Genomic DNA, 24,620 nt, shown 5'->3' with positions numbered 1-24,620 from the left:
TCCTAACTTCAGAGGTAGTGGGGGGGAGGGTGGGGGGTCTTCGCAGAGGAAAACTGTATTATTCAAAAAGATGCCAGGAACTGATGTGTAAATGAGCCTTGATGTTTTGGCCTCAGATTACGGGTTTTACAAGAGCACGAAAAGCCACAACCCCGCAGTGAATAGGAAGTCTAAATGAACACACACACGTTCATACGCTGTGAGGCTTCTGTGACAAGCTGAGGCAGGCGCACTAAGTGGTCGGGTCCCTGGAAAGTTTCCTCTGCCTCTTGGATCCTGTTAGCCCTTTGCGTCCCGCTTACCCCAGGGTTATTCCATCAGCCTGGGTTCACCTCTCCTTGCTCTCTGCTCGTGCTCAGCCTCTGTGGGCTAATGTTACACCATTGCAGTGGGGAGGACAAGTGGTTTGAACAGGATGAGTGAGGTGACTCACGCATGTGTAGTGAGTCGGACAACTGGGACGAAAGTGGTGCGGGTGAGAGAGTTTACTGCTGATTAGATAGTTAAGCAGCTGAGAGAGGGATACACAGGGTGTGGCAAGGGAACTGAACTGGAGCTCAGCAGCGCGGCAACATTTGTTAGTATTTTGCCGTTTCTACATATAAATACAGACAAAGGAAATATAGTTTTCCGTCTGTATTTATATGTAAAAATCCGTAAAAACGGAAAACCGGGAGCCCTAATTATAAATCAACCCTCTAGTGGGCCTCAAGATGAAAGTTCCTGGTTTTTATTACCCTCTCCGCTGAGCCGCTTGGAGATTTAGCCTCCAAGCGAAAAGAATACTACAGGCTCCAGCATGCATCTAATTAAATGAAGCGCAGGAGGGCGCAGATGTGTTTTTTAAAAATGTTAGGCCAGATTTGTGGATGCAACACGAATCCTGACAACAACAAAAAAAAATGAATGCTTTTTTTGGGCCCTGGGGGTCACTGTGGGACCCCCTGAACAGGCCTAGGAGTGTCAGGGTGTTTCTACGCTGCCCCCTTTTGTTGATTTTTAACCTTTTTTTACCTATATTCTTGTGACTCGATTCAAACGAGTCACAAGATGGCGACCAGCTCTTCCTGGTTGGAAGTGTTGGCAGCCAATCAGATCTGAAGCATGAGATTGGGAGGATTCACGGATCTTCCGCCGCCATAGTTGTATATCTGTGAAATGTTTAAATTTCTCAGGAACTACTGAACAGATTTACACCATTTAACAAAAAGAGTACACTCTGGACCAAGAGCTACCTTTCTGACAAATTTTGTGTGATACCGTTCAGCAGTTTCGGCTGTAGCTGCGTCAACATTTTTCTATGGAAATAAACATGGAGGAAAAGTTTTTTGGGATCCCCTTTTTCTCAGGCCCCGCTTGACAGATTACCCCGAAATTTTCAAGACAGCAGCTAAGGTGCCCGGGACATTAGTTTTGAAATGTTTGTGAAGATTCGTCAAACGGGGCCAAAGATATTGGCAAAAGAAAAAATGCTTTTTGAATAGAAACAAGGACCTAACAATAGCGGTAATATATATATATATATATATATATATATATATATATATATATATATATATATATATATATATATATATATATATATATATATATATATATATATATATATATATATATATATATATATATATATATATATATTTATACACACACACACACTTACACACACACATTTATAAGAAATTCGGGGAACAGAAGGGAAAGAGTAACGTGGAGACTAGTGTGCAGAAGTCTGCCGCAACAGAAGGAGCAGCGGCCGAAAGTTCTAGTTTTGATTCAATCTCCATATCAAGCGAATCCAGCATAGAGAGCGGAGAAAGGCCTACACCAGCAATTGTACTGGATATGGGAGAGGAATTGGATTTTTTAGTAGCAGAGAGACTACGCACATTGAGACCGAGAAAGGACAGCAAACAACAACAAAAAACACAAGAAAAAACAGACGAAGAAAAGAAAGACGAAAAAGCACAAACAAAAGAGGAAAAAACAAAAAGAAGAGCAATTGGACACGGAAAAAGTAGATTTAGACAGAACCATCATCAATCTGTCTAACGTGCCTTTGTCTGATGCGGAAAAAACTTTGTTGTCATTAGGTCTCAATTTTTGTCCTGGCCAAATATTTAACTATAGCTCTACGAGAATAGACGTTTTCAGATTTGTCAGAAAACTCAAGTTGAAAAAACATTTTTCTTTGAAGAACACCAAAGATAAAGACGAAGAGCTACAGCGAGATATGAGCAATCATGTGGAGAGTTTGGGTATCAGGGCGGCAGATATTCCAACATACCTAGACCTACATGATTTAAACACTGGCGAGGCTGAAATAGATGAAACTGAATATGACCCCTCTACTCAGACGAGGATCAGAAACATCAACCTGCTACAAAAGGGTGCTGGGATCAGCCCCTTTAAGAAAAAATCCAAATACATCCCCATGATGCCGAGGGATGCGTTAGATACGTTTCACGACTGCGTGGTTGAGGACATTAAAAAACTGAACAAACAAGTACAGTCCAAAAGATTCAAACAAAAAAAGCACATTGAACAAAGGAAAAAAGACTATGCCAAGTTGATGAAAAAACTAAGTGAGAACAACGAAATCATCATTAAGAAATCGGACAAAGGCGGCAACTTAGTAATCTGGCCCCGAGAAGATTACATCAAGGAGGCAAAGCGCCAACTTAATAACATTAACTGCTATGAGCCGTCTAACACCAAAAAGTATAATATGGCTACAGATTCTCTTAAGAAATTGCTAATGCAATTACGCAGTGATGGCCTGATTTCTAATGATGAGTTTAAATTTATGCATAATGAAAACCCTATTGTACCGGTTCTTTATTTAATACCAAAAGTGCATAAATGTGTTTCTCCTATTCCTGGCAGGCCTATTATTTCCGCTATAGGGGGTGCAGCGGAACAGGTGGGCCAATACGTAGACTTTTTTCTACAAAATCATGTTAAAACCCTGCCCAGTTACATCAAGGATACTGGTGATTTCCTTGGAAAAATTAGGAATATCCAATGGTCAGATGGAATGTATTTAATCTCACTAGACATTGAGTCTTTGTACACCAGTATAGACCACCAGGCAGGGTTGTCGGCTGTAAAATTATTTTTGGACCAAAGACCGTGCGAATTCTATCAGCACAATAAGGCTCTAATTAACTTGATGAGTTGGTGTCTCAACAACAATTTCTTTCTATTTGGAAAGGAGTTGTTCAAACAACTAAGGGGCGTGGCCATGGGAGCCTGCTTCTCCCCCAGCTATGCATGCTTGCACGTTGGCTGGTGGGAGGAGCAGGTCCTCAAGAGGGACTATTCTTCCATTTTTGAAGAAAACATCAAACACTACTACAGGTATATCGATGATATTTTCATCGTGTGGCAAGGCAGTAAAGAGAAAGCATTGGAATTCATTCAAAACATCAATATAAATAATTTGAATCTCCACTTTACCCACCACATAGACAGTTCCAGCTTGGAATTTCTGGATGTCAAGCTGTATATAGTTGATGGAAGAGTGGAAAGTACCCTGTTCAGAAAATCCACTGCTGGCAATGTCACGCTCCATGCCTCGAGTGCCCATCCCAGGCACCTGATTGCGAGCATCCCCTATGGGGAGCTGCTACGCCTGAAAAGGATATGTAGCACGGAGGTTGAATTCAACACTTGTGCTGCAGAATCCATGCGACGCATGAAGGCAAGAGGCTATTCCGATAAGATCCTGACAACAGCTCTAGCTAAAACATCTTTAAGATCTAGAGCCAGTCTACTTCCAGCCCCTATAGAGGAAGAGCCTGTCCCGCATGATTCATCTGATTTACCAGCAATCTCCGGGTCAGTTGAAAGTGTTCAATGTCCTAGACTAATCACAGCTTACAGTGAAAATGAACGTAAAATTAGATCAATCATCAATAAGAATTGGGCAATAGTACTAACTGACCCCGTTCTTAGGATGAATTTGCCATCTAGCCCCACTATAACATTCAGCAGAGCAAGAAACATGGGAGCTGTGTTAGATCCCACAAGCCCCGAAGTAAGAACTAAACCTAATTGGCTGAAACCCAAAGATGGTTTCTATAGATGCTCCACATGTCGTGCGTGCAAGTTTGGGGTAAACACAACAGAATACCATACTCCATTCAGTCCTATACCACACAAGATATTGGGAAACTATAACTGTAAAACTGAGTTTGCAGTTTACGTTCTCACTTGTACCTGTGGACTTAATTACATCGGAAGCACCAAGCTGCAGGTACATGAGAGAATCCTTCAGCATTTACGTGCCATTCTGCATAGTGATCCCAATTACCCAGTGGCACGCCACTTTAAACAAGTACATGGAAACAACTTATCTTGTCTAAAATATTATGTGGTGTCTTCTGTCCCTAAACCACGCAGAGGAGGGAACAGAGAGGCTTTGCTTAGAAGACTGGAAACTAAATGTATTCTTAACTTCGACAGCAAATGCCCAAATGGACTGAATAACACCGAAGATATGTATACGTGCTTGTAATTTATGTATTCTGACTGTTTTCCTAAGCTGAATGGGGTATACCTTATATCTTAGAATTTGTTGCTGGTCTTGATACAGATACCCTATTTTCATTATGTTTGTATTGTTAAATTCGAGGTATAGATGAGAAGATTTGGTAGTTTCTGACATATGATTTATGACGGCTGTCAATTTCTTATCTCACTTATTCACACTATGGCTGAGACATTAGATCAGAGGTAGGGCATCATTGGTATGAAAGAAGTGGTCACCTTGAACATGGTCCGAGGTTATAAGAACTGACTCCAAAAAAGTTGATGCCATCTCTTAACATATCTTCTTTGTGTCATATCCCAGCCTTGGTTTGGTTACAAAATGCATTTTTATCTCGTAACCATTTTATCTATGCACGAAATAACACATCTTTTGCACATGGTGCATTTGTAGGGAAAAATTATAAATATTGCTGCTATGCTCTTCATTCTTTTTGCACATTCTTTTTAACCAGAGTCACGAATCAGTTAGTAATTATATGCATTTATGCAGCTATGATGAATTGTAATATTGCACTTTATAACGTGTACATGGATTTATCCAGGAATTCTAATTTGCCAAATGGACTCTTTTTTTTAAAATTAGATTGTGGTTTCAAAAATGTTTTCTTGACGCTAGTTTGTAACAAAGTAAGTTTCCGTTTTATCTAACCATATAATCGGAAATGTTGTCGAGGTCATGATAATATGTCTAATGGCACAATGAATGTAATACATTAGCAATATCTCATCGATTGTATTTAAATCATGCAGTCTGTTTGCTATGTTTATCACTAACTTGCTGAACATGTGACCTGAGTGGGAAGGGCATATCATTTAAAATGGCTTCAACCATTTACAGCCTTTATGTGATCAAGGGCGCCTGAGCCCGAAACGCGTCATCTGTTGACTGCTGCTGAAGGTTGAAATAAAACATCTTGCCTGACAAAGAAGTGGTTCGCTTCTCCTTCTTCGCCGACGAGGCTTTGGTGGAAGTGGATGGAGTTATTTGCTTGCGATATATATATATATATATATATATATATATATATATATATATATATATATATATATATATATATATATATATATATATATATATATATATATATATATATATATATATATATATATATATATATATATATATATATACACACACACACACACACACACACACACACACACACACACATATGTAGATCACTCAGTATTAGTCTAAAAGTGTTCATTCACTAAGCTGGTAATGGATGCAGTACCAAATAAGCTTGAAGTGCTTTACCTGCCCTTTCCACCAATTGCTCACTGAAATGAAAGGTGGCATGCTGAGGTGCCCTGTATCTGTCCTCATTACCTCCTGTGTACCTTGAGACCATGACAAACGAGAATTGGGGGAAGGAGTTAGAATGTCCTATGGGCCAGTACATCTATGTTATGTTAGCAAAAATGTGTTAAGCGCACTGCCACCGATTGGTTTCCTGGCGCTGTTAAAGACAGAGGACGAGTCAGAGTTTGGGGCCGGAACGTTAGTAGTATGCTTGTTGGTAAAGCCAGGTCTTTAAGGATTTCCTAAATAACAAGAGGTCTGGGCATAGCCGAATCTCAATAGGGAAGGCATTCCACATGCGGGGGGCCAAGGTGCCGAATCTGCAGCCGCCCGAGCGTGTGCGTTTGAAGGGTGGTATCTGTAGGAGACATTGGTGTGCCGAACGTAGATTCAGGGACGGGGCATGCTTCATGATGAGTTTTGTAACAAATTTAGGGTTTTTGCCATGAAGCGCTTTAAAGATCATACAACCAACTTTGAAGATGCAACGCTGAGCCACAGGGAGCCAGTGAAGTGCCTTCAAGAGGGGAGTGGCAGGTTGCCATCTGGGCTGGTTCAAAATCAGTCTGGCTGCCTGGTTTTGTACCATCTGAAGACGTTTCAGGAGGTACTGAGGGAGGCCTAAATAGATCGAATTTGCGTAATCAAGGTGGGAGATTACAGTAGCAATCACCACCTGTGTTGAGGCTTCTAGGGTCAGGAAGCGACGGACCTTCCGAATTTTCCTGAGTTGGAAAAGGCACTTGGAGACCACCTGGCCCACTTGTGTTTTAAGAGAGAGGTCGCTATTCAAGGTGACACCAAGCGTCTTTGCGGAAACGGAAGGGATAGGTGCCTGACCCATATCTGTAGGCCAGTAGTGTGCGCCCCAGTATTTAACACTGTCCCCTGTCAAAACCAGTTCGGGTTTTCCTAGATTCAGTTTCAAATGATTTTGGTCCATCCACACTTGGATGAACCTCATTGTTGACTGAAAGATGGAAATGGACGTTGCCGAATTATCCATTGTAAAAAGTAGTTGCAGGTCATCCGCATAATTGAGCACAGTAACCTGTTTATTTCTGAGGGCCTGGATTAAGGGGAAGATGTAAAGGTTAAACAAGTGGGGTGACAGAGACGAACCCTGAGGTACACCGCACGTGATGGCCTGCTTGGTGACAACTAAGTGACCCAGACGAATTGCCTGCGAGCGATCTTCTAAGAAGGACTTCAGCCAGCAGGCAGCCGTACCCCTGATGCCGGCCTGGGTGACACGGTCGATCAAGATGGTATGATCGACCGTGTCAAATGCGGCCGACAAATCCAGAAGCACCAAGGCATGCAGAAGACGTTTGTCGGCACAATCCAGAAGAGTATCCATTACTGAGACAACCACCTCCTCCGTTGGGCCGGAAGGAAGCCTGCCTGATGTGGTTCGAGACAGTTAGAAGCCTCCATAAAATTGGACAAGCAATTAGCAACATGGGCCTCCAACACCTTTGCTAAAAAGGGGAGAAGGGAGATTGGGCGGTAATTTGCCTTGCAGGTGGGATCTGCCCCAGATTTCTTTAATAGTGGTATTAGTGTTGCTTCCTTAAATGCAAGGGGAACTTGTCCAGAGGCTAATGATTTGTTTAAAAGGGTGCAGGCAGGGGCCGGGATCACTGAAAGACAGTCTTTCAAGATGTAAGGAGGGCATTTATCCGAAGGTGCGCCTGATTTTACTCTTACCAGTGGTTCTAGAAATTGGTCTAAGGTGATGGCAGTAAAGCTACTAAGTAAGCCCATGATGTTAGGACTTATGGTGGCCGGGAGAGTTGAATTTATAGTTTGTGGAATACTGGCTTTAATGGTGGCAATTTTCTCGATAAAAAAGACGTTCAGTGAATCGCAGAGCGTCTGGGTCGGGGGTAAATTTGGACGAGCATTGTCAAGGTTCGTTAACTCATTGAGAATGGAAAAGATGTCCTTTGATTTATTTGTAGAATTGATAATGCGAGAAGAAAAATAAGCAGCCTTCGTGGACAGGATAGATTTCATGTATTCCTTCCTAGCTATGATGTAGCGGGATTTAGAGTCAGGGGCATAATTACGGCGCCAATGGTGCTCTAGTTGGCGCAAAGCCAGTTTCTTAGCTTTCAGGTCCGGCGAGAACCATTTTTGGGCGTCTGCGCGCCGAGCTAGTTTGACCTTTTTATATGGAGCATGGACATCGCTGGCTGTTTGCAGCCAGCAAGAGAGATTGTTTTCTAATATATTAATGTCAGGGTGATGTAATGGAATGGAATTGGCGAGTGTTTTTAAAAATTCAGACCTGTCTAGGGAGTTCCATTTCCTGGCACGTCCGTCTGCTGCTGGAGCAGTTATCATTTTAGGGGTATAAATGAGATTAAATTTAAGAAGGAAGTGGTCAGACCATAAACATGGGGTAGTTACCGGGGTTGTGACTAGGAGAGAATTAGACAAGACCTGATCCAAGGTATGGCCTCTGCAATGGGTTGGAGAAAGCACATGACTTCCACAGGGTCATTAAACCAGTAATTGAAATCTCCTACCAGGAGAATCCTGGCGTGGTCAATGGCTAGGTTAGCGATTTGTTCGCTAAACATAAGAGGGAAGGCAGGCATATTATTAGGGGGTCTGTACAAAAGGACACAGGCCACTGTTGTGTAAGTGGTGCTAATTTTTAGCACCAGATTTTCAGTGTCTAGGAGGTTCAGACTGATCAAAGCAGTGACTTCCAGATCATGGCGAAAAATGGCCGCCACTCCCCCACCGAATTTGCCTGATCCCTGCGCCCATCCGCTGCGCTCCCTGTGCAGGGAAACCATTTTTACCCGGCTGGGACAGCATCTTGGCTCAACTAAGGCTCCGTATACCTGCCATGCACCTGTTCACTTTGCCCAGCTGTGCTGAGTTTGGGTTAGGGTTATAGGGCAGAACTTAATTACTGCCACGTCTTCATAAGTTTAGAAAGTAATTAGCATTTTTCTAGGGAAGAGAATACAAGGAAAAAATTGGTCTATTGGCAGTTTTGATGCCATTCTATTAAGTAGCTTTTTCTGCAAGTTCTGACCAAACTCTTATTGGGAGTTAAAAATGGAGAAATCATATTTTAGGGCACGCTTGTAAGTTTCGTTTCCCCTTTCTAATCCAACACTCATCAAACTGAACAAACCTGTTAAGGCTCATTCAAAAGAATTTTTGTGAAGTCTTGTGTATATTTATCAAACACCCTGTGACGAGTCACCTTGAAACCTATACTTTGAAGAAAACTTGCAAAGGCTCCACCCAACACTAGATGGCAGGAGTGTGCAGAGCATGTGAATCCACTGGGCTACAATCTACACCAATAGTTACAGGTTAGTAACGTTTTCCTTCCTACGTAAATTGGAATCTAACCATCACATTGATGCTCAATATTTCAGCTGCACTTTTTCTCATATTAGAATCCTAAAATAAATATCCTAATTATATGAAGCTGTTGTTTCTCATTGTTGAAGGACACACTGTATTAAAACAAATCTGTACTTATGGCAAGCCTGACATCCTAGCATCTATTTTACTTTCACACATTGAAACATTAATGAATTGAGAAAGTATTGTTTAATTTTGCTCTGCACAGGTTATTGCTTATAACTCCGAAGGTAAAAGTAATCCAAGTGAAGCAGTGGAATTTAATACTTGCCCAGACAAACCTGGACCTCCTTCAAAGCCTTCTGTTAAAGGAAAAGTACATGCACAAAATTTCAAAATTATTTGGGGTAAGGTTTTCTGTTTACTCACTGAGATACACAGAATCACTGTTGTTTGATGTGGCCTGTATGTTAAATGTGCTTATTATTAGCCCTTTTGATCATCAGGAATAGAAGTTCCTCATCATAGATCCTTTTTAATACTCCCAAACCTAATCCATCAAACTGCAAGACAAAGACATATTTCAAAAAGAAGTGTTTTTCGAATTGCTTATCTAAAGAAATATCTTGTCCTTTTAAAATTAAATTACCGATAAAAACTAGCACTATTTTTATTGGTAATTATTTAGGTCTCGCCTGGCGAAAGCAGTGCATGCGCTGCTCTCACCATGGAGAGGACCTTTTGAAATCGATTCAGCCAAAGCTGAATGCAGGTGCGTCTAAATGGACAAAGATGGCTGCTCTCGCCATCCACAAAGCTAAACATGTACGATTAGGGACAAAAAAATGCACGCGCATGTGGACAGCCTGATGCCATCTTTGTGCACACGCATGTGCATTTTTTTGTCCCTACGCGTGCATGGCAGCGTGCTTTCGCTTTCCCAGGCAGGCTGGAGGCCAGGAGCTGGCGAGAGGCATCCTGCGTGCATTGCTTGTTGGGTGTAAGTTTCCTCCCTGCCGGTGGTGTGATCTCACATTTGTGGAAACGGAGACAACCTTGCAAGCACAACACCCCAGAAATTTCGCATAAATGTTTTTCTTTAAGAACGGTATTTCGTAAATGTCATTACAATTGCTGTAAGCTTAAGTGAAGCGGTGAAAGGGACACAATAGGGTGGACTGGGCCACTCTGAGCATTCGTGTAGCATCCAGATAGTTCCTCTTCGACTTCCGTTCCGCATGCCGAGAGGTGCTGCGCCTTGCGCCAGGTCTGTGGAGGCCAGAGGAATACAGTAGTCGGAGCAGTGGAGGGGGCTGGGCGCACCGCCGCAGCACCAAGCACAAGTCCATGAATAGGGGTCTGTTCCAGATGGTAGGCAGACTGAAACTGACACCTGGAGGAAGAGACTGCAGGCTCTTTGCAGCGTGACGCCTTGGCACTCGCTCCCCGTCTGCACCCTCCATTGTGTACCTCCCCCCTTGCTGCAGTCCCTACCCTGAGAGGGAAATGTCTGTGCAGTGCTGCGGCGGGCGCAGGCAGCGCAGGGGTTGTGGTGCCGGTGAGATCACACGGTGCATACACAAGCCAGAGTGTGTGGCTGTTTCTCAGCTTGGCACAGCCCCCAAAACGTTTTACTTGCCTCTTCCTCCTCACACCTAATTTATTTAGAAGTATCACTTCCAAAGATAGTGGGCGTTGGCCCTGAGGTAGGGGGATGTGGCGTAACGACCAGAGCTTCCGACTTCGGAGAAGGGGAACAACCAGGTTCCAGCCTCGGCATTGGCTCAACATCCTGTGATTCTGGGCAAACCACTTAATCTCCCCATGCCTACCAAAAATGAATGTGTCCTTGTGCAACTAACTGGTGCTCATGCATAGCAGCCAACATTTGAAAACAAGCTCGCCTTTAGGACCTTGTAAGTGTTTAGCCATTCAACCGTTAATGTTGTAGCCGTAAGGATATTGTGCTGCATAACTAAATACTTATAAGGTTCCGAAGGCAAGACCTATTGGCTATGCCAATGCTTGTTAAATTACTGTTTGTATTCTTTCTCCATGAGTATTAGACAAATAGACTTTGTCGTAATCAAGTTTGAATTTCACACAATTTTAAGGGAGACTGGTCTGGGTTTTTTTTAAGCATTGCAGTGACAGTTTGCCTAAGTTTATTTTTCAGCTTCGTGAATTCAAGATCCTGAATTCTTGGTTCAATCAATGAAAGTATTTGAATAATACTGCATACCCCATTCACTACTGAGCACTGTTCCAAAGTTGTGGGAAAGTTAAATGAGTTTTCAAGGCTCTATGGAACGGAGGATGTTGTTCAAATACTGAGCAGACTGTGTGAGTAAAAGCTTCACACCAGACTTTCCTTCTAACTTCTGGGATCAATGGATTCTTAGTGGAAGTCCAAGGAGCAGCTGAAAGGGCTCACAAATGAAATTGTTCTTTCAAATATCTGAGAGCAGACTCATTGAGAGGCTTATGCATAAGTGCTTGGGTTTAAAATGAAAAAGGCAAGCTTCCTCTGGCAGCCAGTGACACTTTGTTGGAGTGAATAATATGTGTGCATTAAGCTTTGGCTGCAAAGTTTGTAAGATTCTTGATGTTTGTTTTCAATGTACCAGGCTTAAGAGAGTCGGATTAAGATAGCAGATGGTGATCACATTCTTAAGATGAACTTTCATGGTTAAATGGCCGTGGATTGGTGTGTCTTTCTAGGATATCTGTGTTGTTTAAAGATCATTGAGTGCTGTGCATCGCGCAGATTTTCACAGCTCTTGATTGGTCTATCCACTTACAAGAAGTTAGGTGATCTAGGTTAAAAGATTGTGCTACCATTTACATTCAGAGAGTTCAAATCAATTTTTTAATGTTCTGAAGTCAACAGAATGAGCACCACTGATTTTTTTAAATATTGATACATATCATTAAGCAGCAATATACAGTTTTAGTGCTGCAGTAAGATGGCATATGGTGTTATGGAAGAAATGGGAATATATTGGAATTTTGCGACATCCTAGAGAAGTTTGTACCCTGCACTTTTATTCCATAACTTTTTATATCACCCTTTTATACCACAACCTATCTGTCATTTGACTGACTTTTTCCCACTGATGCTAACTGAATTTACCTGTTTGTAAATCTTTTGTTTTCATTAAAGGTAAATCATTTTAGTGGCCAGACTGGCTGCGCCAGAGTCGGTATGCCTTGTATGTGGGCAGTGGGCTGGAAAAACCTGATTTGCCTATTGGCCAGTCTATTAAGTGGGAAGTGGGGCAGTGCCAGTTATATGCCAGGTACACCTTACACATGACAGATGGTGACTGACAAGGCACTGATTTGAGATTGAGACCTTTCAGGGTGAGAAAGACAGCATTTCATCCTTTGTGTAATTGTTCAATGTTATGAATGTTCACTACAGAAAACGTTATCCATATACCACAGTATGGAATCCAGGGACATCAACTAAGTTAAAGTTCATGCTACATCCCCGATTCGTATTTTAGGGCAGTGGAAGGGGTATTTGGAAAACTGGTGTGCGATGGGAAGGCCCCCCCCGGGTGATGCTGAAGAAACTTACGAAAGGCTGGTACGATGGTGGCATACCATTGCCCGACCTACAACTCTATTACTGGGCGGCGCAATTGATGACAGTTAACCATTGGTTATACCACCCCCGATGACCCAGCGCATGCTCTTGACCGTTACCAAACTGACCGCTCAGGTTACCTGGGAGCCCTGTATAACAGTGACAGGAAAAACAAACATAAATTCTTTGGACCCACCCGACATACATTAGACATTTAGCTTACAGTACATTCCCGCCTGGGTTGGGCGGACGTCCTTTCGAAGGTAGCGCCACTGTGGTACACCCAGAAATTGGGCATGTTGTGCCATCAGCCCTGGTTTGATAAGTGGGACCTCATAGGGATCTCGGCAGTGAAAGACATGGTCAAGAAGGGTGCCATACTAACATTTGGGAGCTTCAGAGCCAATATCATCTGGCGCAGGGAGAGATATACAGATATTTACAAATCAGGCGTGCGCTCCTGGCGGCCTTTCATCCCTTAAAGACATTCCAGATCCGCCTCCATTGGAAGACCGGTTGTTGAATGGGCCTTTGAGTTCCAAAGCGATATCACTCACATACAGAAAGCTGTGTAATAATATACCAGACACCTTTCCAAAGCTCAGGGAAGACCTTGGCAAAAATAGGTTCTAGACCTGACAATCTATATTTGAGGGGGTGCGGACAGCAGGCCACCTTTTATCATATTCTGTGGAGCTGCCCGAGAATACGTACACTTTGGGAGGGAACCTCAGACCATATGCAGACAGCCTTGAGAAAGGAGTTAGTGTTGACACCACAACTGGGACTGCTCAATAGATGGGAGGCGACTGATCTCACCGAAATTGAACAGCAATTCACGACACTGGGATAGACGTTAGTTAAACGAGAACTGGCGAGAGTATGGGGGGGATCAAATCCCCCGCCCATCACCGGGTGGGCAAAAAAACTGGACAGGTGTATGCTGGCGGAGACCAAAGTATTTGTGGCAAGGGGGTGCCCCTAAAAATAGGATCGGACGTTGTCGATATGGAATAAATATTGTGGAGATCCTTGTATATCCCCAGTGGTGGAATTGGAGATGCGTCGGAATACTGAGAATAGTGTAGCTGTGTAAGGTATAACCTTAATTGCTCCCTGCCTAGATAGTCTCTTGCTTGATTTGAAAATGTTGTATACTTCTACATGTATGGCTGTAGGAAAACCAATAGACAAATGTATAAAAAAAAAAAAAAGTTCACGCTACAGAGACCTGTGTGCAGTTTACAACATTAATTCTAATTGAGTCAACTCATCCGGCAGAGGGCATAACATTTGCATATCTTCATTGTGAAATAGTAAGATATATTATGTGTGTTTTCAAACTTGTAGGACTATTGCTAAATGACAGATTCGTTTGTTATTAGTTATTGTTATTCGAAGCACTGAAAGTAATGTGCAAGCGATCATATATTATATTAAACATAAAGTGAGTAGGAAAAACAACATCTTTTCTTATGCTCATTGTGACTTTGCATCTTCATGAAAGTAGACTGACCTGAAATGTTTACAATACATTGAAAAGCCTGAATCCAGTCTCTATAACTGAAATTATCCCAGAACGTATCAGTTCTACGCCATCTACAACTTGGAGACTGTGGATAAAGGATACATTATTTTTAAACCTTTCTCTTCACTTTCTCCACATTGTGCGATAGTGTGCGAGGAACCACATATACTTGTTTCACTTCTTATCCTCATGCTCCATCTATTCACCCAGGATCTGGAGTGACATCCCTTTATGCATTTTAGGGTCTGTCATCAGATTAAGGAAATATCTTAATAGCACTGAATGATGTTTTTAGCATTTTTGTTTTATTATGTATCTTTTATCAATTGCTATGTGAGGATGTATTATGTATTTTGCATTTTGCTTATGTGTTTGCTTTTATGATTTTTAAAGGAAAAATCGAATAAAGCTGAGATGACTGACTAGTAGAGCAGTTCACAAGGTAAAATGCAAAGATACAATCAACGTGTGATTGGAGAGGTAGGTATGTTCTGGGAGCAAGATGTTGTGGAAGTATGGTAGCCCCTGGTGGCAACGGCTCTGTGGATGTCTAATGGACTTGTGATCCTGGACTGGGTTAATGTATGTTATTGGCTGTAGGAATGTAGTACGAGCGACTGAAACCTCCATGGGCTGCTGGCATGGCTTTCTCACAGGAACTGTGTGTTACATATGTGGGCAAATGTTGCAATAATACATTGTTGGCATGTTATTGTTGTACATGTCTTTATCATGAAAACTTGAAATAAAAACAATAAAAAAAGAGGTTTTGTTCCGGGAGCAGAAGTTGACGGTTACTGTATGGTGATGTAGTGTTCTTTAAGTTGATGTGTCTTCAGATTGTTCCTGAATTGGAGCATGTGTCATGTTATTTCCAAAGTGTAAGTTGGCTGCTGAGCCAGGCCTCTGGATGGTTTTGAATCCCTCAACTCCACAGGACCATAAGGCTATAGGCCAAGTGCTGCAGGGATTGTCTCCATAAGGTTGAGTGCATGTCCTGCTGTGCCTGGCTGGTAGTCATGTGCATTGGAGGTTTACAGCAAGGGCATTGGGAGACCCAACAACCACCTCCTACACTTCCTATATGGCCGAAATGAATTACACGTCCCATAGCCACAGTGCCTGGTTAAAGCTTGCGTATCTAACTGCCACTGTGCATGATATCTGAAAGAAATAGTTAGTTATAGATTTCTTACGTTAGAATTACCCCCAGGCATCAGACGGGATCCGGAAAGTTTTTCGTCAGCCGTACCCCTGCGCATCGAAAGGTGGAGTCGGTCAGCTCCGCTTTCGTTGTTGGCGTCGCGGTCGCCAGAATAACGTCGCGGTAGTTACTTAGACACCACCCTCACGCACTGATGTCAGTTCTTTCTTTTTCCGCGCCAACCAGCACAGATCAGAGAGAGAGCCGTACCTCCAGGCACTTATTGACCTACTTTTTCTCGACTTATGTTGACATGGGTCTATCGACTCCTGGTGCACGAGCGATGCCCGGTTTCAAGGCTTGCGGTTCCTGTAGCTGACTGATGTTGGTGACGGGTCTGCACCGCGTGTGCCTGTTTTGGCTAGAGCGCGACCACGATCCCAAGTCGTGCTCCGACTGCCAGACCATATATCCGAAGTCTTTGCGGGAGATGTCCCGAAAGCTTCTCGAGGCCCAGCAGTCGGCTCCATGCCGTTCAAGGTCCTGGTCGCGCGGGAGGTCAAGGAGCCTCCACCACCAGTCCTCTTCCAAGTCTTCGTACTCTTCGGGTAAGTCAAAGAAGCATTGTTGCTCTCCGACTTCTCCCTATCGGTCAGCCGACCCAACGCGTGATGCGGGTGGTGCCCCTCCCGGGGCTCTGCGTGTGGGTCTCGAAGGGTCGACTGCGAGTTTCCCCTCCCTTTCCGGGACCAAGAGCGACCCCTGCCCAGCTTCGCAAATTTTATGAAGCAATGCATGCCATCTTTGGGCCCCGAGGACTCGGTTGGGGTCACTCGGCCTTCGATGCCAGCAGCTTCATCCCTGGCGCTGCAGGGTCCCCTTGGATCCAGCCCTGGATCCAGATTGGCACCGGTCGACCTGGTTACACCTCCCCCGGCACCGATTCCTCCGACACCACGTCCGCAGCCGACGCCGAGCGGTGCTTTTGTGCCCTTGTTCTACCCTGGCTCTTTTAGACAAGATTGGCAGCCAGAGGAAGGTGAGGAGGACTGGGAGGGGTCTGGAGACCCTTTAACTGATCAGTTGGAATACAAACCAGACTGGAGAGTGGAACTGGAAGCAGACAGTGGTCTGGATACCTCACTAGACCTTGGCATGTTGTCTCCTCCTACTGTGGCTACGGAGGAGGGAGCGTCTTATGCCATGGTGTTGCGTAGGGCGGCCGAGGCTCTACACCTCGATACCTACGGTGGCAGTCAGGACTAACCACCTGACAGAGGTGCTTCAACCGGCAGCGATGTCTTCGGAGCCCCTGCTGCTGACATTCTCTGGGGCACCTGGTCAAGGCCCAACACAGGGGCTCCTGTGGATAGGATGATTGCCCGACGCCACTGCCCGGCCCGGGCGACCCCACTTTCCTCGCTCAACACTCCACCCCTGAGAACTTGGTGGTCCAAACCTCCACCTCCAAAAGTGCATTCCCTAACGCACCACCTGATAGGGAATGCAAAAAGCTGGACCATCTTGGGAAGAAGATGTTTTCTTCCTCCAGCTTAGGAATGCGGACGGTAAACACTGCATGTCTGTCGGGCGTTACACCCACTCCGTGTGGGATACGGTGGAGTAAGTGCTGCCCCAGTGCCCGGAGGAGGCCCGGGCTGTACTCACCCGTGCAGTTGCTGAAGGGAGAGACGCAGCAAAGTTTATCATCCGCTGTGGGCTGGATACCGCTGACTCACTAGGGAGGACGATTTCCACGTCGGTAGCCCTTCGACGCTCACCTGGTTGAGGTCGACTGGTTTTTCAGGGGATGTCCAATCCACTCTTATGGACATGCCCTTTGATGGCTGTCGCCTATTCGGCAATAAGGCAGACAACGCTCTGGAGCACTTTAAGGAGTCTCGGGCTACGGCTAGGTCCTTGGGTCTCTCCACCACCCGCCCTGCACAGTCTGCTTTTCGCCCCTTTCGTGGCTACGGAAGCGGTGCCCCGCAACGTCCTACCCAGGGCCACAGGCCAGCGCAAGCTGTTCCGCCCCTGCGCGGCCGGGGACATGGGAACCATAGCCCCCTCTGCAGCAGCCTCCAAATCCTCCTAGTCCGACCTTACAGGGCCACCGATTGCCAGTGGGCGGTAGGATTCTCAATCACCTCCCCCACTGGCGCACCATCACATCGGACAGTGGGTTTTGCAGATAGTCCGAAGGGGCTACTCCCTCCCCTTCGAGACTACTCCTCCATCCATGCCACCTCAGTACCTTCGCATGTCGGAGGATCATCTGGCCCTTCTCCAACAGGAAGTTTTGTCACTCTTGGTCAAGGGAGCCATTAAGTGAGTTCCTGTCCCAGAAGTAAGTCGCGGTTGCTATACCCACTACTTTCTGGTGCCCAAGTAGGACAAAGGCCTGCATCCTATCTTGGATCCCAGAAACGTCAACTGCTTCCTCCGGAAGGAGAAGTTCAAAATGTTGATGCTAGCTCAGGTCCTGTCTGCCCTCGACCCTGGAGACTGGATGGTAGCGTTGGACTTGCAGGACGCTTATTTTCATATCCCCGTCCTGCCTGGCCAACTGGCGTTACCTGCAGTTCACTGTAGGCCACAAGCACTTTCAGTTTACCGTGCTCCCCTTTGGCCTTACCAGCGCCCCTCAGGTGTTCACGAAAGTGATGGAGGTGGTCGCTGCTCATCTGTGCAGATCAGGGGTTCCAGTTTTCCCCTATCAAGACGACTGGCTGTTGAAGGCAGGTTCGCACCAGGCTGTCTTCTCCCAACTTCAGACTACGGCCGACCTCCTGCATTCGCTGGGGTTCTCCATCAACGTGCCGAAGTCACACCTGACTCCCTCTCAGAAGCTCCTCTTCATCGGAGCGGTTCTGTGCTCGACACAGTTTCGGGTCTAGCCTCCCAAACAGCGAGTCCGGGATATTCGGGCTATGATTCCGATCTTTCAGTCCCTGTCCGGGTTTCTGTCAGTTTGACCCTTGGGCTAATGGGCCTGATGGCTTCCTGCATCCTGCTGGTGGACCATGCAAGATGGCATAGGCGGGCTCTGCAGTGGGACCTGAAATTCCAGTGGACACAACATCAGGGGAACCGATCTGATTGCGTCCAGATCTCGGAGGGCACTGCACACCAATTGCAGTGGTGGCTAATGAACTAGGATTGGGTCGACGGCAGATCCCTCTCCATTCACCAACCAGAGTTCACAGCGGTGACCGATGCATCACTTCTGGGATGGGGCAGCCACATGTAGGAGGCGAAGATCAGAGACTCTGGTCTTTGACGGAGTCCAGACTCCACATCAACCTTCTGGAGCTTCGAGCGATTCGTTTTACACTCAAAGCATTCCTTCCCTCTGTCCCGGGAAGAGTAGTGCAGGTGTTCACGGACAACACCACCGCCATGTGGTACTGCAACAAACAATACAGGTGGGGTCGTGGATCCTATGTCAAGAGGCCCACTGCCTCTGGACATGGCTGGAACATCAGCCGCAGGTTCGTAATGGATCATGAATGGAGTTGGTCTAAGGTCTCTTCAACAGTGGGGAGAGCCTTGGTTAGATCTATTTACCACCAAAGAGAACACGCAATGTCAGCGATTCTGTGTGTTGGAATTTCCAAGGCGGCACTCGCTAGGCGGCGCTTTTCGTCGCAAGTGGAGTTGCGGTCTTCTATACCCCTTTCCTCCTTTACCACTTCCGCCCAGAGTGCTGAAGAAGATCAAGTGTGACCGGGCCCAAGTCATTCTTGTGGCTCCGGATTGGGCACGAAGAGTCTGGTATCCGGAGCTGCTACACATGGCCATCGATCCTCCGATCAGACTGCCTCTTCGGGAGGATCTTCTGTCGTAGCAGCAGGGGACGGTCCTCCACCCGAACCTATCCAGATTCCACCTTCTTGTGTGGAGATTGAGCGGCGGCAGTTGACGTTGTTTGACTTGCCTCCCGAAGTCTGTGATGTTAACTTGGCAGCCAGGCTTCCTTCCACTAAGATGGTATACACCTGTAGATGGAACAAATTTGTGGCGTGTGCACAGCAAAGGCTGTGGATCCCTTTTCCACCCCTCTTTTGGAGGTTCTCTTGTTGCTCCTTTCTTTGACCCAGCAGGGCTCTGCTATGTGCACTCTAAAGGGCTACCTCTTAGCAATTTCAGCTTTTCTTAGGCTTCCTGATCAGCCTTCTCTTTTCAAGTCCCCTGTTGTAAATCGCTTCCTTAAGGGCATTAGTCATCTTTTTCCTCATGTTCCCTTCATAATGCCCTAGTGGGACATGAACTTGGTTCTTACATATTTTATGTGCACTCCCTTTGAGCCGCTACATAGCTATCCTCTCAGGCTTCTGACTTTAAAAACTGCCTTTCCGGTGGCCATCACCTCTGCGCGCAGGGTGAGTGAGCTCCAAGCACTTTCTTCTAAGTCTCCTTTTCTGACTGTTCATCCACACAAGGTTGTCCTTCGAACTCGTCCTTCCTTCCTTCCCAAAGAGGTTACTCCTGTCCATATTGGACAGACCATCACTTTGCCCACCTTCCTTCCGCCTCTGCATCCTTCCAAAGAAGAAGAGAGGCTCCACCGTCGATCCAAAGCGTGCACTTTCCTTTTATTTGGATTGCACAGAACAATTCCGGGTGGATGATCAGCTCTTTGTTGGCTACGTGGGCGTCAAAAAAGGTCGGACTGTGCACAAATGGGCCATTTCTAGGTGGGTCGTTTTGTGTATCAAACCTTGCTATTTCTTGGCAAAGTAGGAGCCTCCAGTGGCGTTTGCCGCCCATTCCACCAGGTCGGTGACAGCTACCACTGCTTTGGGACGTGGAGTCCCCCTTAAAGACATCTGTCAGGCAGCTATGTGGGCATCGCTGCACACGTCCACAAGACACTACTACCTGGACAGCCTAGTCCGGAGAGACGGCTTCTTTGGCCGTTCAGTTCTCCATTATTTTCTGGTGTGAACTTGGTTTGCAGACCCACCTCTGTGGTTGGTATTGCTGGGGTATCTATTCTAAGGTAAGGAATCTATAACTAACTGTTTTTTCAGATGAACAAGTTACTTATCTTCAGTAACAATATATCTGTAAGAAACATAGGTTAGTTATAGATTCCTAACTGCCTCACCCACCCTCCCCATTCTGCAGACTGACTTCTAGGGTTAAGGACTTCTTTTCAGGGCCCTAGTATGTGCACCAGTGGTCAGTGTCTTGCATGGCTCTGTGCTTCTGGCGTGGAAAGTTGTGTACAGAACTGACGTCAGCACGCGAGGGCGACGTCTTTGTGGCTACTGCAACATAATCCCGGTGACCACGACACCAACGACACACGTGGAGCCGACTGATGACAACTTTTGACGCGCAGGGGTACTTTCCGGATCCAATCTGACACCTGGGGGTAATTCAAAGGTAAGGAATCTATAACTAACCTATGTTTTTTACAGATATTTCGTTACCGAAGGTAAGTAACTTGTTTGTTAGGCCAATCAAGGAGCAAGGTAAGCAGAAAGCAGACACAACCCACCTGCCATGATGTTTGCCCATCAGCAGAAGAGTTTGCCAGTAAGTCCTGTCCCTACCCTGGTGCTGGTTTTGATAGAGCTCACCAAACCAAACTTTTGACTATGTGCTGTTTCTTTTTATTGTTATTTTATTTCATTGTGTGCAAGTCTGTGGATTCAGGTTGGACTCTGGACCCAAGTATTACAATGGCAGTAGTGTAATCTACAAATCCAGGCCAGGCACGTGGTCCTGGCATGAAAACATATGTTCGAGGCATATGAGCTGTAGATTGCATACTGGGCATAGATCGCCACCTAGTGTTGGGCCTGGATGTTTGCAGTTTGTTGTTGTCCTGAAAAGTTCTTTGGAAGTCACGAGATAGGTGATTCCTCCTTTGGACCACATTGCGCATGGGCATCGGCTCCATCCCCAGATTGTTTTTTTCCGCCATCGGGCTCGGATGTGTTTCCTGCGCTCCGGTTAGGAACAGGATTTCCTTCGGCGCGCAATCCTCACCCAGTTCGACGGTATTGTTTTGATCGCGCTCCACATCGACGCAATTCTTCACCACTTCGAAGTCTTCGATTCCGGTCGTCGACGAAGGCCTTCGGGCCTACCTAGGCCTTACTTCTGGCTCATGAAAGGACGCCATTCAAGAAGTGTCCTCGATGTGGGTCGAAGTTTCCCCACACCGACCTACAAGAGGTGTGTAACCTTTGCCTCTCACCGGAGCACAAGGCTAAATACTGTTCTGCTTGTGCCTCCTTCCACTTGAGGTAATATGAATTTTTTTTGGTCAATTATGTCCCCTAACGTAGACCCCAACGGCTCCATGTACGTGCTTCAAGTACATGTATGTTCCCTCCACAACCAGCTATGAAGACGCAAATACATTTGCGTCCAACGTCAACATGTCCTCTTTCAGATCCACCATGAATGGGTCGAAAATTCAGTTCCTAAGTATGCCGTGCCACCGTCTTTACATGGTGCACTTTCACGTTTTCCTGGCTCTGGCGAGCTAGGCCCTGATTTCTGCCATCGAGCCCTTTCTGCCTTCTGCCTCTGAAAGCTGCAGCCTGGATCTGCATCCATGACCCTTACCTTACTCCCTGTGCGGCGAGTGGTGCCCGGCTCGGCCTACTTGCCTGCCAAGACTGTATTTTGCCTTCAAGTTATCTGCTCCGCTCCTCGAAAATACATTCCTGTCTAGTGATTTAGGAAAACATCTCCCCAGCTGCAGAGCAAAGGGCCCGGCCTTTCTGTCTCCGTGCAAGTAATTCATTGCTCCCGTTACCATGGTAGGCCCATGGCCCCTCGCATTTCACGTAGACACGTAGTCACATATGCATGCACTAGCAGTCAGTATAGAATAGCCTTTGCCCGAGAGACCTTTTCCTTCTAGATAATACAGTTCCTCAAACACAAGATATTAGATATGATTTGGGTTTAGGTTGTTCTGACACGCCAGACTTCTGTCTCCACGTATAATGCTAAATGTCAAGTCCCCTTCACCCTCCAGTTCCACGTCAATCACACGTCATGCTGCTGCGCGCGCATCTCTGCCATATATTTCTGCTGACACTGCAGGATTCCTCTATGGATCCACCCACCTGTGACACTCTCATGTGACGTTTCTAGCACACACCTCCGTGTACGCCCTCGTGCACGCCTTCTGTTACGTACATGTGTTCTTATCTCTTTTCTCTCAGCTGTTACGCCTTCTGTATCCATCACCATTGTATGCATTTACTATATATATTGTACTCTGTTAATAAAGCATTGTCTATCCCTTCCTGAACCTTCGTGGTGATGGAACATGATACCTGGTTCGAACCAATTCCATTTTATGGAATAAAACCCTCATAAACTCAGATGCCACGGACTCTGCCTCTCATTTTTGATTGAGTTATTCTTATTGAACTTTACCGCATAGAAATTCCGCATAGGTAAATCTTTATTTACCACATAATTTGGCGCCCGAATAGGGACCCCTCCCCCACCTTACACGCCGGCGGTGCGTTGCAGGCCTAGCCCCCTGCCACAGCCGTGACGGACAACTACGCGTACCCGCAGGATTTCCTGTATCTCCCTCAGGCCAACGGAGGTGACTGAGACTGCGATCGACACCCAGACGAGGCGGTGAGGAGTGCGGAGGATCCCGACCAGAGCCCAGCCGAGAGAGCAAGGTCCGAGGTGTTCAGAGGCCCACCAGTTCTGAAGTACCTACGTCATGAGTCGAGTCCAGTCCGGTCCAGTCCAGTGTCGAGTTTCCGGGGCCTTCCGTTCCGTGCTTCCCGGTGAGTACCGTTGCTGGGGACGCATCTAGACGGGTGCATTAATTTGTGTCCGGTCAAGACGGGTTTGGGTACACAGACCCGGTCTGCACTGTTTTAGCAGTGTATCTGTACTGTTTAGCAGTATATCAAGTATCAAGTTATCAAGTTATTGTCCGTTCCGAAATGTTTTAATGTGTTTTAATGTCGTGGTATGAGTGACTGTTTGATCTTCATTACTGTGTTTATTGTATTAGTTGTGTCCGAGTCCGAGTAAGTATCAAGTATCAAGTATCAAGGTTCAGAATGCCACTGTTTTCTTCACTGAGACAGATAGGAACTAGAAAAGGGATACTCGAGGAAGCTGTTCCCATCCCACCCAGGGACACTCCCGGCTATTTTATGTACCACAAGCACGGCTTAGACGCTGTATTATATCTCGACTTGTGGGTGGATTACACTAAGGATTTAGCAGAGAATCAGAGATGGCCCGCTACAGGGACAATGGATGCCGAGTGCATCATGAGAGTAGAAGAAGCGTTGTGGAAAAAGAAAGCCAGACAGTCACAGAAAGATGCCATTGAACTATGGCGTAAAGAATCACACAGACGGACAGAGAAAGCACTTAGAAAAGCAGAGAAAAGTAGAGAGGATTCTGAAAAAGCCAAAGAAAAAGAACTACTAGAAGAAGGAGAACGAGTTAGAATGGAACAACACGATAGACGGAGTAATGCCATTATGACAGGATTGTATCCAGTCCTGGCCGAGGGCCTGCCTAAAGCGACCCCGGAAATACCGAAAGATCTGCCCCCTCCATTGGTTCCGACTAAATTACGTCACAAGACCGCAGCAGATATTTTCCTTTCTTCCTATTTAGACGACGTAGCTCCCGAATATACGAATGTCCCACCTGCACCTGTACCACCCGCCGATCATCAGCCCCCAGGTCCACAACCGCAGACCCCTCCTGCACCCCCTATTAATCCGCTTAATCCTTTTGGGCCTGGCACGGTCCAGGTTCCAACACAGTTACAGCAAGCACTGACCCTACAGACAGGTGATGCTCAAGCCTCCGCCTCAGGAGGTGCATCAGGAGGTTACCATACCCCGCCACCAGTACAGCGATTAACTATTAGAGAACTAGCAATGCAACGTACTCCGAAACCAGTCACAATTGAAAAGCTCAAAGAGTATCTTACAGACTGTAGATATGATCCAGTACCAGGCAAAGATGGTTGCATGTTATTAGCCTCAATACGTATAAGACGTGCTGCAAACTTTTTAGTTCTATTTCCAGGAATGACAGATTATCTAGACAGGATATATTGTTTTGTTCAGACTGGGGAGGGTCAGGAGTGTATTCACGAGGCCATGACACATCAGAAAGTAGACATTCAAAGTAT

The 24,620-nt window shown here is 45.8% G+C and overlaps 1 protein-coding gene across 7 annotated transcripts in view; it reads left to right on the top strand.

Moving 5' to 3' along the window:
- FNDC3A (fibronectin type III domain containing 3A) overlaps positions 1–24,620 on the top strand; it is a 1,489,010-nt gene that overhangs the window by 952,258 nt on the left and 512,132 nt on the right. For all 7 annotated transcript variants that reach the window (XM_086934979.1, XM_086934981.1, XM_086934980.1 and 4 more), the window contains one exon: positions 9,462–9,600. In XM_086934979.1, coding sequence (XP_086791105.1) covers positions 9,462–9,600 — 139 coding nt within the window. The remainder of the gene's footprint in view (positions 1–9,461; positions 9,601–24,620) is intronic.

This window comes from Lissotriton vulgaris, chromosome 8, assembly GCF_964263255.1.
Source record: "Lissotriton vulgaris chromosome 8, aLisVul1.2, whole genome shotgun sequence".
Taxonomy (NCBI): domain Eukaryota; kingdom Metazoa; phylum Chordata; class Amphibia; order Caudata; family Salamandridae; genus Lissotriton; species Lissotriton vulgaris.
The sequence above is the reverse complement of the archived record's forward strand: the minus strand, read 5'-3'. Positions and strand labels throughout refer to the sequence as shown.